The sequence below is a fragment of the Nomascus leucogenys genome, chromosome 18 (assembly GCF_006542625.1).
Source record: "Nomascus leucogenys isolate Asia chromosome 18, Asia_NLE_v1, whole genome shotgun sequence".
Taxonomy (NCBI): Eukaryota; Metazoa; Chordata; class Mammalia; order Primates; family Hylobatidae; genus Nomascus; species Nomascus leucogenys.
Genome location: NC_044398.1, coordinates 43,657,601 through 43,672,911, shown reverse-complemented (window position 1 = coordinate 43,672,911; position 15,311 = coordinate 43,657,601). Strand labels below are relative to the sequence as shown.

General features: G+C 41.5%; 1 protein-coding gene across 12 annotated transcripts in view; it reads right to left on the bottom strand.

Moving 5' to 3' along the window:
- Positions 1-15,311, bottom strand: part of WASHC2C (WASH complex subunit 2C) — a 65,541-nt gene that overhangs the window by 42,286 nt on the left and 7,944 nt on the right. For 10 of the 12 annotated variants that reach the window (XM_030797708.1, XM_030797711.1, XM_030797715.1 and 7 more), the window contains exons 4-9: positions 12,148-12,210; positions 9,946-10,119; positions 6,690-6,783; positions 5,278-5,339; positions 4,011-4,058; positions 528-638 (exon numbers count right to left, since the gene is read on the bottom strand). In XM_030797708.1, coding sequence (XP_030653568.1) covers positions 528-638; positions 4,011-4,058; positions 5,278-5,339; positions 6,690-6,783; positions 9,946-10,119; positions 12,148-12,210 — 552 coding nt within the window. Of the gene's footprint in view, positions 1-527; positions 639-2,927; positions 2,949-4,010; positions 4,059-5,277; positions 5,340-6,689; positions 6,784-9,945; positions 10,120-12,147; positions 12,211-15,311 lie in introns of those variants that run through there. The other 2 variants (XM_030797713.1, XM_030797719.1) reach the window with 2 other exon arrangements.

Here is a 15,311-nt window from a genome sequence, read left to right as displayed (position 1 = left end):
TCAAAAGAATCACTTTTTTGTAACAAACTAGTATACTTCACTTTGGACACCTAACAACATTATGTATACAAGCGCAAAGAAATTGAACTGAGGAGAAAACAGAGTTTAATTAAATGAATTTAAACATATGTACCCTACACAGCTCACCCAAGGAATAGGACTCATAAAATGTTCCTTCAAAGGGAGATGCTCTTTATTTCCTTATTTTTTTAATACTTCACTTTAATACTTAAAAATCTAAATAAGAAAATAAGAAAAAGGTGCATGGGTGGAGAGACAGGAGCACTATGGTCTTCAAACTCTGGAACCAGACATATTCTGAATGATCTGACTCATAAAATCATAACATCTGGACAAGAAAGTGGTACTTGTGAGGCAATTTGAGATGCTTGCCATTATTTTCCAAAGTGTAAATGAAATGACAAATATGCCAAAATGAGTTAAGTACAAAGTAAGTCACAGTAGAAAAAAAACAAGTCATTGGTTCCAAAACCCTGCCAAGTGACAGCAACTACAGCCTCCCTTACAGGTCTAGTATTTTCTTCAATGTCCTCAATATCTTCCTCCTCCTTCTCAGAGTCAGCGAAAAGGTCACAGCCATCATCATCCTCTTCCTCATCACTCATTTGTGTGGTGTGCTAAGAGTATAAAATACCAAATTAGAACTACTAGTAATTAAGCTAAAGAAGAGATACTGTCAGCCTTTAGGCTCCTCCTTCAAAGAAGTAACAGCTTTTTAAAATAATAATCATAATCATGATGCAGCAAGTTATGAAGCAAAAGATGTGCTGGAACAAATAATACACAAGATTTACTTCGAATCTAAATTTATATATATATATATATTTTTTTTTTGAAATGGAGTCTTGCTCTGTGGCCCAGGCTGGAGTGCATCAGCACGATCTCGGCTCACTGCAACCTCTGCCTGCCCAGTTCATGCTATTCTCCTGCCTCAGCCTTCCGAGTAGCTTGGACTACAGGCATGCACCACCACGCCTGGCTAATTTTTTGTATTTTTAGTAGAGATGGGGTTTCACCATGTTGTCCAGGCTGGTCTTGAACTCCTGACCTCAGGTGATCCACCCGCCTCAGCCTCCCAAACTGCTAGGATTACAGGCATGAGCCACCAAGCCCGGCCTAAAAATGTATCCTTTATAAGAATGTAACAACAAGAATATAAAAAGCAGAAAATTAAAATATCAAAAATGGCTGTTACTAGAGAAATATTTTTATTTATTTATTTTTGAGAAGGAGTTTCGCTCTTTTTGCCCAGGCTGACGTGCAATGGGGTGATCTCGGCTCACTGCAGCCTCCGCCTCCTAGGTTCAAGCCATTCTCCTGCCTCAGCCCTCTCAGTAGCTGGGATTACGGGCACCCGCCACCACGCCTGGCTAATTTTTATATTTTTGGTAGAGACGGGGTTTCACCATGTTGGCCAGGCTGGTCTCGAACTCCTGACCTCAGGTGATCCAACCATCTTGGCTTCCCAAAGCGCTGGGATTACATTCCCAAAGCACTGGGATTACAGGCATGAGCCACCGTGCCCAGCCTTTTACTAGAGAAATATAAACATCATCAGCATAGTCTTACCTTAGTAAGAATACTGAGTAATAGTTAAAAGGTAAAAGCTGTAACAACTAGAGAGCCATCCAAGGTAGGTCAAGCAAAAAAGCACAGAATAACAAATCCAGGATGATACCACGCCCCCTCTGCAAACACTACAGCATTTCTATGGAAACAGATGTGTTTATAAAAGCAAAGAAACAGACTTGGAAAGACATGCTCCCAGAGCATGATCCCAGTTACCTCTGAAGAGTATGCAGAGAAGGAAAGGACTGGAAGGCTCAAACTTAGCCTTATCTGTTAAGTTCTAATTTTTCCAAAGGTACACACTACTATGTATAATTAAAAAAAATTTTTTTCAATGTTTGAATCAATGAACTGTGCCAGGCATGTTAGTAAAAGCACTTTATTATCTAATTTAATCCTTACAACTTTGAGGTTAGCTGCAGCACACAAAACCAACCTGTTGCATAAGCTAGTGCTTTTACTCACTATACTGTACTGTTTTCGAAAAACTGTTTGTGGTCGGGCGTGGTGGCTCACGCCTGTAATCCCAACACTTTCGGAAGCTGAGGCAGGCAGATCACCTGAGGTCAAGAGTTCAAGACCAGCCTGGCCAACATGGCGCTACTCCATCTCCACTAAAAATACAAAAACTAGCTGGGCATGGTGGTGCATGCCTGTAATCCCAGCTACTTGGGAGGCTGAGGCACGACAATCACTTGAACCCAGGAGGTGGAGATTGCAGTGAACCAAGATTGTGCCACTGCACTCTAGCCTGGGTAACAGAGAGAGACTCCATCTCAAAAAAAAAAAAAAAGAAAAACTGTTTGCATTTACAGATCTTAATAGGAAATTCCATAGAAACAAATATCCTATGAAGAAAGACTGATAGTTAAAATTATAAAAATCAACCACATTTATGAATACAAACAGGAAAATACAGTACCAAGAAGAAAGTGTAAAATCCTTCATTTGATAGTTAAACATTTTTGTGAAAAAAATATTTCCCAGTTAAGAAATTTAAATGCAAATTTTTAACTAAAAGAAATTTAAAATAATCACCCCAGTGATGAGATTGTAGGAAAATCTACATGCATAATACTTAATTTCGAATGTCCACAAGACATTAAGAGTTATTAACATAACTCTATACCACCTTATTCTGAAGAAACAGTTCACAGAAGCAAAGGATTTCTATATATGAAAATATTGGCTGGGCGTGGTGGCTCAAACCTGTAATCCCAGTACTCTGGGAGGGCGAGGTGGGCGGATTGCCCGAGCTCAAGACCAGCCTGGGAAATGTGGGAAGACCCTGACTCCACTAAAAATACAAAAAATTAGCTGGGCATGGTGCCACATACCCATAGTCCCAGCTACTCAGGGAGGCTGAGGCATGAGAATCGCTTGAACCCTGTAGACGGAGATTGCATTGAGCTGGGATCACACCACTGCACTCCAGCCTAGGCAACAGAGCGAGTCTCTGTCTCAAAAACAAGAAAAGAAAATATTGAATACATTATTACATCAAAAACACAACTCTAGAAATAAACTCTTTCCCTTATACATTTAGAGATTATGACAATATCACATTCGGTATGTTTAAAGGTATAGAAGTTTACAATGCAAACTGCAAAGGCTATTTAAAATAAGGAGGCCAGGCGTGGTGGCTCACGCCTGTAATCCCAGCACTTTGGGAGGCCAAGGTGGGTGGATTACCTGAGGTCAGGAGTTCGAGACCAGCCTGGCCAACATGGTGAAACCCCATCTCTACTAAAAATACAAAAAAATTAGCTGAGCATGGTGGTGGGCACCTGTAATGCCAGCTACTCGGGAGGCTGAGGCAGAATTGTTTGAACCTAGGAGGCAGAGGTTACAGTGAGCTGAGATCACGCCACTGTACTCCAGCCTGGACAACAAGAGCAAAACTCCATCTCAAAAAAATAATAATAATAAATAAGGAAACATTTACAAAATGTTAACATAAAATGGCAGAAAATAAATGATGCACACTATGAAAAGAATATGCCCTTAGATATTCAAAAATTAAGATAACTGTGCTAAGACAGTAGGGTAAGAAGTTTTCATCTTGTGAATACTCATTAATGTTACTGCTAGATTGTCTCCAATTTTAAAACAGAAGAGGGACTCATGCAAAGTAGTTCAGTTTGGGTAACTGAGTCTTCTTTCAGAGGCTCTGTTTTCCAATTGTGTTTTTCACTTCTTTGAAACTTGTTTTCTAAGAAAAATAAACTATAAAGCGAAATTGGAAAAAACATATACAAAGGAGGTAGTTAGCCTAAATACATGAAATGCTTAATGGAAAATAAATTGCATACATGAAAAAATCCTCATTTTGTCATAAATCATTCCAAAGTAATTTCAGTATATATACTACGCTTCAATTAAAATGTAAAAACAAAGTCATTTCAATACATGAGCCTTACCCGGTTTTGATCATTGTCACTGTGATGGGCAAAATCTTCGTCTGACTCCTTTATGGGGAAGAAAAGGCTTTGTTGTTAAAGGGGCTTTACTTAGAAGCACAGAAATGATTGCAGGTCTAAGTCTCTGGGGCAGGCTGATTCTATGTCAAGTGGAGAAAAAGCTCTGACACTCAGTCTCTTTGTACTAACTACTGGTCACCCGAAGTATCAAGGTGCAGATAAGCTGGGTAGCTGGCAATATTGTGAAGGGTTGTTCCAGTTAACATGTAATTTTTGTGGTTCACTTAAATGCCTCTAACAATTTGTTCACATCACCTGCACTTTCAACTCTTGCCTTTGGATTTAAAGTAAGAGTTGCACATTTAACTAACTAAATTACTGAAAGTCAGTTTGTGTTATTTTATATTTTGGACTATACTGTCTCTATTTCCTCTCATTAGGATAACTACTTCATTAGGCCCAAGAAGTGCTACATCGGTAGCTAAAAGCAAGGGATTCCGCTAATGAGCACTGCTTTTGTTATACGAAAGTTACTTAAGAAAAGCTCATTTCCTGCTGTCAGGTTCTTCTTTGGAGGACTGGAAGAAGGGCGGGGGAGGGAGAGTGCAGAAAGGAGGACCAACAAGAGAAAAGCACACACACAACACTGTCTCCTTTTGGAAATCCCATACTCGAGGACTCTCCTGCAACATGGCTGTGTCCTTTGCAATAACGAATATCCCATCTAAAGAACAACTACAGATTCAACTGTAGTCAAGGCCCACAGACTCAAACTCTAGACAAGGGAATGAGATTATGCTCCGTGGATATGAAGGCACTAGTGGCAGCAGCAAAATAGAATGTAAATGGTTGCTTTCAGTATATCCTGCTCTAGGTTTTATAGTTTACAAAAGTTCTAAATGTAGATTTTTTTTCCTTAGAATTATTCAAAGACAGAATATACTCAAAGACTATATTCCAGGCAGAGATTCCACCAAAACATCTAAGCTGCCCTTCTCAAAAATATATTGGGTGAAAGAGATATTTGGTGGCAAGGTGGGAGAGAGGATAATAGTGAAAGAGATTAAAGCAGCTTTCCTTATTATTGTACATAAGGCAACAAGGAAATCCAACCCTTGGGGAAAAAAACTCAGAATGTGGCTTCTATCACTGTTAAAGGCTTTATGGAAGCAGATTATGAATTAGCAGTTATGCTATTTACTTAGCCTGCTAGGCCCATCTTAAGCTCGCTGCCCACCGTGACCTGGTCATACCAAACAGCCCTTACCTCCTCTTCTTTCTCTTCCTCAGTGTCCACAATACTGCCACGATCACTGCCTACAGAGCCTTCTGTTGAGAAGAGAGACAAGTGTCACCACACCAATATTCACAAGAAAATATCCTTAGCTCAAAATCACAAACCACCATACAACAGCATCACAGAGATCTTGATAAAACCATCTATACCCACTTACTGGAATTGAAAGTGTCATTATGGTGAGGAATTACATATTTATGTAGTCTTGAAGTATCTCTCCCCCAAAAAATTATCCATTACAAATAAAAATACAACTTGCTTGTACTCTTTAAAGATGTCAAGGTCATAAAAAGCAAAGAAAGGTTGAGAAATGGCATCACATTAAAAGATAACTGAAGATTTGACAACCAAATGTGGTGGTTGGTCCTGGATTGAGTCCTGGACCAGACAACAAAAGAGAGAGACTGTAACGGGTGTCACTGGGACAAACAGCAAAATGTGAACATAGCAGCAGATTGGATAATACCCTTATGTCCAGGAAAATATCCTGGCTTTGTAATTCTACTGTGATTATACAAGAGATTTCCTTGTTCTTAGAAAACACACACAGAGCATCACCTGAGGTCAGGCGTTCGAGACCAACCTGCCTAACATGGTAAAACCCCATCTCTACTAAAAATACAAAAATTAGCCAGGCGTGGTGGCAGACGCCTGTAATCCCAGCTACTCAGGAGGCTGAGGTAGGAGAATGGCTTGAACCCAGGAGGCGGAGGTTGCAGTGAGCCAAGATCGTGCCATTGCATTCCAGCCTGGGTAACCAGAGGGAAACTCCAGCTCAAAAAAAAAGAAAGAAAAAGAGCTGGGCACGGTGGCTCACGCTTGTAATCCCAGCACTTTGGGAGGCCGAGGCGGGCAGATCATGAGGTTACGAATTCAAGACCAGCCTGGACAATATGGTGAAACCCCATCTCTACTAAAAATACAAAAATTGGCCAGGCGTGGTGGTGCACGCCTGTGGTCCCAGCTACTCAGGAGGCTGAGGCAGAAAAATCGCTTAAATCCAGGAGGCGGAGGTTGCAGTGAGCTGAGCTGAGATCGCACCACTGCACTCCAGCCTGGGCAACAAAGTGAGACTCTGTCTCAAAAAAAAAAAAAAAAAAGAAAAAAAGAAAAAGAAAAGAAAAAAAGAAAACACACAGAGAAACATTTAGAAGTAACAGGGCATGAGCATGATGTCTCCCAAATAGGTTCAAGACAAAATATTATGTATATGTAGAGAACAATAAAACAAATGTGGTGAAATGTTTCTTAATTGGTAAACACAGGTGAAGGGTATATGAGAGTTCTTTGAACTATTCTTGAAACTTTAATGTAAAATTTGAAATTATTTTAAAATAAAAAAGAAATGTTAAGGAACAAAATTATTTGGTGAAGAAAAGTACCTTCACTGGACAGCTCTCCAAGACCTACATCTTCTTGTTCCATGAACAGCTTTGACCCAATGAGATATGGTAAAGGACGATCAATGTATAGATCCTGTACATCACAAAAGGAATAAGCTGTCAAACGTTTCAGTTGAAAACAAACTTACATGTGCCACCTGATATCCTGTTCCATCCTACTATCCTAAACAAGCTACATAACGAAGATGGAGAATAAGAAACACAGCAGGACTAAAAGTTAAAAAAAAAAAATTCTTTTTTTCACTGATTTTTTTAAAAGTCAAATCCTAGGTAAAGATGTCAAGGTAAGGCCGGGCACCATGGCTCATGCCTGTAATCCCAGCACTTTGGGAAGCCAAGGCGGGTGGATCACTTGAGGTCAGGAGTTTGAGACCAGCCTGATCAACACGGTGAAACTCCGTCTCTACTAAAAGTACAAAAAAATTAGCGGAACATGGTGGTGGGCAACTGTCATCCTAGCTACTTGGGAGGCTGAGGCAGAAGAATCACTTGAACCCAAGAAACAGTGTTGCAGTGAGCTGAGATTGCACTACTGCACTCCAGCCTAGGCAACAAGAGCGAAACTCCATCTCAAAAAACAAAACAAAACAAAAAAGATGCCAAAGTAAAGCTGTATCACACAGAATCTCCCTCCCCAAGGGCCTAATTAACAAAATTTAACAAAAATGGCAAAAGCCTACCCAAAGTTTATCAGCAGCAAGCAAACAGGGAAAAGGGTACAACCTCCTAGTATAAGGTCCAAGAAGAGGAGGACCAAGGAAAGAAACTGAACATTCTGGTGAGCTGTCCTCTAAAATTTAGCAGTACTAATGAGACATAATATATATATATATTTTAATATAAAAATAGATTAGGCCGGGCACAGTGGCTCATGCCTGTAATCCCAGCACTTTGGGAGGCTGAGGCAGGTGGATCACTTGAGGTCAGGAGTTTGAGACCAGCCTGGCCAACATGGTGAAACCCAATATCTACCGAAAATACAAAAAATTAGCCAGGTGTAGTGGTGCACACCTGTAATCCCATTTACTCAGGAGACTAAGACAGGAGAATCGCTTGAACTCAGGAGGCAGAGGTTGTGGTTAGCCGAGATCGCACCATTGCACTCCAGCCTGGGCAACAAGAGCGAAACTCCGTCTCATAAATAAATAAATAAATAAATAAATAAATAAATAAGATTATAACTCAATAAACAGAAGAACAATACCCTCTAGTGGTTCCACACTGTCGAATTTAGAAAAGTGAAGTTGGTAAAATAAGACCAGATAAGAAAACACAGTGAGGTGCAGGAGACTGTGGGCCCAACAGCACATGCTGGAGATCTGCTCATGTCAGCCGTCTACTCCTGTCAGTCCCATACCACACACACATTACAAATTTAGGGTCGGTTGGTTGCAGTGGCTCCCACCTGTAATCCCAGCACTTTGGGAGGCTGAGGCGGGTGGATCACTTGAGGTCAGGAGTTCAAGACCAGCCTGGTCACCATGGTGAAACCCTGTCTCTACTAAAAAATACAAAAATTAGCCAGGTGTCATGTTACATGCCTGTAATCCCAGCTACTTGGAAGGCTGAGGCAGGAGAATCACTTGAACCCAGGAGACAGAAGCTGCAGTGAGCCGAGACTGCACCACTGCACTCCAGCCTGGGCAACAAGAGTGAAACTCTGTCTCAAAAAAAAAAAAAAAAAAAAAAAGGGTCGAGAAAGTGCTCCACCCTTGCACAGCCTCCTACCTCCACTGCTGAAGGAAATGCTGCCCGGTCCCCTGTGAGGCATTGCCCTTTGGCAATGGTATCTCTTCCCTGTCAAAGGACTCTGGGGCAGGGGCAAATAATTCTGATGTTTCACACAACAGGAAGATTGGGAAGGTTAATGTAAAGGTTCAACGACACCACAGCAACCGATGGAGTATAAGGCAAAGACAGCATGAATTTGGACTAATTCTTCCTGACTCAGAAGACATGCCCAAATCCTCCTACAGAAGAAAAGTGTACCTCCACAACTTTGTCTTCAAGGGGAAAAAAAAAGAGAGAAAGTGCTGTGTGTCTTGGAAGTATCAAGTGTGGTCCAGCCAATACATTTCCCAGAGTCCACTGCTGACTTTTAAAGGCATACAGTGAAAATCTAAGCAGCAAGTGTACTGGTCAGTGCCAAATGATCTGCCTCAATTTGGTGTGACTCAGCAAAGCTGAAACTGGAAGAGAAATGTGCAGCTACAGAATAACAAGAAGAGTTTGGTTCAGGCTGGGTGTGGTGGCTCATGTCTGTAATCCCAGCACTTTGGGAGGCCAAGGCAGGCGGATCACCTGAGGTCGGGAGTTCGACACCAGCCTGGCCAACATGGTGAAACCCTGTCTATACTAAAAACACAAAAATCAGCTGGGTGTGGTGGTGGGCGCCTGTAATCCCAGCTACTCGGGAGGCTGGGGCAGGAGAACCGCTTGAACCCGGGAGGCAGAGGTTGCAGTGAGCCAAGATCGTGCCACACACTCCAGCCTGGAGGACAGAGTGAAACTCCGTCTCAAAAAAAAAAGTTTGGTTCTGTGGCATGTTTTAATTCAGAAGGCCTCGTGTGTCACAAGGCCTCTTTCTATAAATCACTGTGGTAACTTTCTGTGTTCACTACCGAGAGACTCTGTGTCACTCCAATTATCTCTTTGAACAATGTGGGAGAAAGTATGCCAAGCAACCAACACTCACTAGGCTATGAGGGAGCCTGGACATGAATGCTCACAGCAGCTTCATTTGTATTTAATAATTGCCCAAATCGGAAACAACCCAAATGCCTTTCAGTTCTTCTGCAGTCTTCCTTAGCCCAAGCTACATAATTTCAGGTTCCCAACACTCTCTGTTTCTTCTGAGCCTCCCCACCCTTCAAACCCCAATTCAAATATCATCTTTGCCCCAAAGTTCCAGCTGGAAGTCAATTCTCTCTCAGGGCATTTACAATGGTTACTCGTATGAATGTCTCCTCTCTCCCACCAGACTGCAACACACACCTCGAGAGTACAGGTCATGCTCTGCATCTTTGCACCCCCAACTTGACATGTTGCCTTGCACCTCACAAGTACTCCATCAGTGCTCGGGTAAAGCGAGTCTTTCTGGTGGAGTCAATGTGAGACTACTAAGTGACATACTCACTTCCCAGAGGTTAAGTCCATGACTTACTAGTCGTGTGCCCAATTAAAGTAGCCCAAACACAATAGCTGTGCAATAAATATTTAAGTTGAATGTCTTCACCTTTGGTTCAAGGATCAGTTCCACCCGCCCATTAGCATCATCTTCCTCAGAGTCTGAGTTTCCTGCTTTGATATCAAGTTGCTCAAAGGCACTGTCCAATACTTGTAAGCCATAGTTCACAGCCTCCTGGACTTTAGGAATGAGATCTACTTCTTTCTGCTCTCGAGTCTTCTCCTACAAAATAAATACCACGCAGTATGGGTCTCCAATATACTGATACCACCCCAAGAGAATACTGTGAATGTTCTCTAAAGCCTAGCCTCAAGCTCCAAAAAAACTTATTTAAAAATGTTAACAAAGTCAAATTCTGCTGAATGCCTTGACACAGACTTTGGAGTAAGACTGCAAGTTTTAAATCCCAAGTTTGCCCCTTTCTGGACATGCATCAAACTACCTAAGGTTCCAGAGCTCAAGGGTCATCGTCCACAAAAGCAGAAGTACAAATACTGTGTGGAGAAGTATCCTAACAATGAATGCACGCCGTTTCCCCACTACTGGAGGGCCTAGACTCTCAGACTCACCATGACTATCCCACGAGCCCTGGTTATCCCTTGGGTAATCTTAGGTGTTAAGACTTAGAAGGAAGGTCACAGAGGTCTCATTTTTCAATTACAGTTTAAAAAGACAAAAAAAAAAAATACTGGACAATTATAATTATTTTATAAATCTGTTCTACATCAAAAGGGTGTCATTTTCATCTCTGGTCTATTCTGTGTATACCCTACAACAATGCCTCACTCAAGAAAAAAGGTTTGTTTCATATCACCAACAGGCTGAGAATCTCCCTCAGGTGTCTTCTTCCTGCAACAGCAACCCTCAATGGCAGTCCCCGCAGACACAAGTGTGCCGTTGTGAGAAATACCGAAAAATATTTAGTGTCATTTCCCCCCCTCACAAATATTCTAGAAGGAACCAAACCACACAGTGCTGTTCTGAGGGCCAAAGGCAAAAAAAACCCTATGAGTATTTTAGTCTTTTATCTCAAGTACTGAAGTCTTTCTAACTGAACTTTTTTGTCTTGGTTGTGTATTTTTCTACTTGGATATGCTTGATTCTGAGTTAAATAGCTAATACTGTACTGAGTTTGTGAAAATGTGTATGAAATATATAGTGGTTTCTAAAAATAGTACATTAAATACCTATCACCTTCAAATTAAACCCTGAATTGGTATAACCACGTAGTACTGCACTTAAATGGCGAGCAAATCCTTGAGTTCCATTAAAAATAAAATAACCTGCTGGGCACAATAGCTCACGCCTGTAATCCTAGCACTTTGGGAGGCCAAGGCTGGCAGATCACTTGAGGTCAGGAGTTTGAGACGAGCCTGGCCAACATGGTGAAACCCCATCTCTACAAATACAAAAAAATTAGCCAGGCGTGGTGGAACACGCCTGTAGTCCCAGCTACTCGGGAAGCTGAGCCAGGAAAATCACTTGCACCCAGGAGGCAGAGGTTGCAGTGAGCCGATATCGTGCCACTGCACTCCAGCCTGGGCGATAGAGTGAGACTCCGTCTCAAAAAAAAAATTTTTTTTTAATAAAAAATAAAATAAAATAAAGTAACTTTTTTTTTTTTTAAATGCTGGCAACAGGCAGAACTATAGCTGGTTTCGAATACTCTTTTCCTAGTCTACCAGCTTCATCTGTTATAAGTAATAATTGCTGACAAAGCACCAACCTTTACAGGTGATCCGTATTTTCTGAATAAATGAGAACAAATTCAAAGCTACTCCAATAATAAACTTATTCACAGTCCATGTGTCTTCCTGAGTGGAAGAAAAAGAAACCTCTGCTGGAGTGCTAAGAAGTCAGTGTGACCCAGAACCTCTTAGCTATGTTTTGGGCTCTGGTGTGAAAAGATCTCAGGAAGAAGGCTGGTCCATCTGTAACTCAGGAAGCCACAGGAAAAAAATGACCTCTGTGACCCTCCAGATCTGTAATATGTACTATCTGGCCCTTTACAAAAGAAGTTTGCTGACTTCTACTCTATTCTTATACCAGAATTCAAGGATTTGATCTCTGTATTAGTTAATACACTACATTTCAGAAACAAAGGAAAGAATCCCCTCTCAGGCTGCTGTCAGGAGCAGTCCCTCCCTTTCCCACCCCGCCCACCATCCCCCAGCTCCCACGTAACACATTGATCTCCATCACACTTTTCAAAGTCAGAAACTCAGCTGAAGAGTGATTTCATACAAGTACCTGCTCTGTTTTTTCTGCCTCAGCCTTGAGTACTGGCTCCTCCACTTCTTCATCATATACACGCTAAATATGGAAGCAAACTCAATGTTAAAAGGTCAACACGTCATTGGAAATAAATCACAATATAAGAACTAAACACACAGTAACTAAGGACAAAGATGGGGAAGGAAATGGTTATTCAGCAAAGGGCTGAGACCACTACCAGTGGGTGTCCGTGACAGTGGGTCAGGGACAAACAGCAAAGAATAATCCATTCGCCAAAAAAAAAAAAAAATTTTTTTTAAATACAAATGACTAGGAAACATGGTGAAACTTTAACTTCGTTGTAAACCAAGAGTTGCAAAAACAGTAAGATATCAGTCTTCACACCTTTTCATTTAACCTAATAATGTTGCTGGGCAATGATACAATATTCTCGCCCCAGGTTACGGAGAATGTCAACTGGTGTAATTTATCAACTAGGAAACAAGAACTTCAGGATTTTGAACAAGGAAAATGGTAAGGGCAAAACTTATTTTCATTCAGTTGCTTAAAATGGCTGATAAATTTTTATTATCCCATTTGTATGAAAGCAGAGAGAAAAATCTACCACTGACTTGCCAGAAAGGCTGGGCACTTGACTGACCCTGACAGCATGGGTAGGCAAGACTCTCTTTTCCAGAAAAGACCCACTGCTCTGCCAAATCACTGTGATTCTTGGTTTTTAAAATCATTTTTATGTTTTAAAAACTACCAAAGTACAACATGCTGTAAGCCCAGCACTCTCTTGAGACCGAGGCAAGGGGATCACTTCAGCTCAGGAGTTCAAGACCAGCCCGGGCAACATACTGAGACCTCATCTCTACAAAAAATACAAAAATTAGCCAGGTATGGTGGTGTGCACCTGTAATTCCAGCTACTTGTGGGGCTGAGTCAGGAGGAACTCTTGAACTTGGGAGGTAAAGGCTGCAGTGAGCCCTGATCACACCACTGCACTCCAGCTTGGGTGACAAAGTGAGACCCTATCTCAAAAACAAAATGAAATGAAATTAAAAATTTTAAAAAAGAAATAAATAAAAAATATAAATGAACTGATGAAAATCTTCTGGCATTAGACAGTGGCCGTGATTATAAAACTTTGAGTACACTAAAACCCACCAAACTGTATACTTTTTAAAGGAGTGAATTTTATGGCATGTGAATTCTATCTCAATTTTTAAAATTTTAAGTCAATATAAAGGCACATGTAAAAGAGATGTATTTTAAAATAGTTCCCTCCCTATCCCCAACCTGATCCTTGGAATACCCAGTGTAAGTAAGCCTGGTGTGTATGCTCATTTCCTGAGGCTCTTAACACAAATATAAGCAAACACGTGCATATATTTAGAGCTCTCCTACCCTTCCTGCTTATTTATTTATTTATTTAGAGACAGAGTCTAGCTCTGTCACCCAGGCTGGAGTGCAGTGGCAGGATCTTGGCTCACTGCAACCTCCACCTCCCAGGCTCAAATGATTCTCTTGCCTCAGCCTCCCGAGTAGTTGGGATTACAGGCGTGCACCACCACGCCCAGCTAATTTGTTTTTGCCCTTTTTTTTTTTTTTGAGACGGAGTCTCACTCTGTTGCCAAGGCTGGAGTGCAGTGGCGCGATCTTGGCTCACTGCAAGCTCTGCCTCCTGGCTTCACGCCATTCTCCTGCCTCAGCCTCCCAAGTAGCTGGGACTACAGGTGCCTGCCACCATGCCCGGCTAATTTTTTTTGTATTTTTAGTACAGATGGGGTTTCACCATGTTAACCAGGATGGTCTCTATCTGACCTCGTGATCCGCCCACCTTGGCCTCCCAAAGTGCTGGGATTACAGCTGTGAACCACCATGCCTGGCCTGCATTTTTTTTTTTTTTTTTTTAGTAGAGATGGGGTTTCACCATGTTGGCCAGGCTGGTCTCAAACCCCTTGACCTCAAGTGATCCGTCGGCCTTGGCCTCCCAAAGTGCTGGGATTACAGGTGTGAGAGCCATTGTGCCCGGCTGAAACTGATTATTTATTTATTCTTTTTACCTAGAGAGGGATTTTACCTAGAGAGGGAATAAATAAATCTTAATAGTCATTCCCAAATTCTATGCACAAATGTGTAGAATTCCCTGTCACTAGCAGCATACTCAAGTGCCCCTTACCCAAACCTTTGCCAGCAATGGCTCCTGTCCACCCATCTTTAAGTATCTGCCAATCTGACCAAACAATGTTGTTTTCAAATGATCATATCTTCTGACCCAAAATTCTACTTCTTGAAATTTAGCTCCAATGAAAATTATCATAAATGCAAACATCAGAATATTCATGGTATCATGATTTCCAGCAGAAAGTCACAAATACCAAATTTATAATTCTATGCAATTCCAATCAAACACTAATAAAATATTCTGTGGCACAATATAGTAAGATAATCCTGCCGGGGGCAGTGGCTCATGCCTGTAATCCCAGCACTTTGGGAGGCTCACGCCTGTAATCCCAGCACTTTGGGATAATCTGCAGTCAGGAGTTTGAGACCAGCCTGGCCAACATGGCAAAACCCCATCTTTACTAAAAATATAAAAATTAGCTGGATGTGGTGGCGGGTGCCTGTAATCCCAGCTACTCAGGAGGCTGAGGCAGGAGAATCGCTTAAACTTGGGAGGCAGAGGTTGCAGTGAGCCGAGATTATGCAACTGCACTCCAGTCTGGGCAACAAGACTGAAACTCTATCTCAAAAATAAATAAATAAATAAGTAAAAGATAATCCTCAAATTCACACAGAAAAGTAAAAAGCCAAAGATTGATAACCATGACAATTCTGAATAAAAAGAGATTATGGGGACTTGCCCTAATGAGACATTAGAAATCTGCGGTATTTAAGTTTATGATACTGGCAGACAGCAGAGAAACAAAACAAACAGCAGAGGGCAGAAACAGACCCACAATTCCATGGAGGCCTGATTTTATTTTCACATAAACACACACAAACATTCATACATAATAGTCAATGAAGAAAAGAACAACTACACAATAAAGGTTATCTATAAGGGATAAAAATGAAATCCCTCTCTAGGTAAAAAGAATAAAAAGTTGGCCAGGCATGGTGGCGAACACCTGTGGTCCTAGCCAGCTATTCAGGAGGCTGAGGTGGGAGGATGGCTTGAGCCCAGGAGT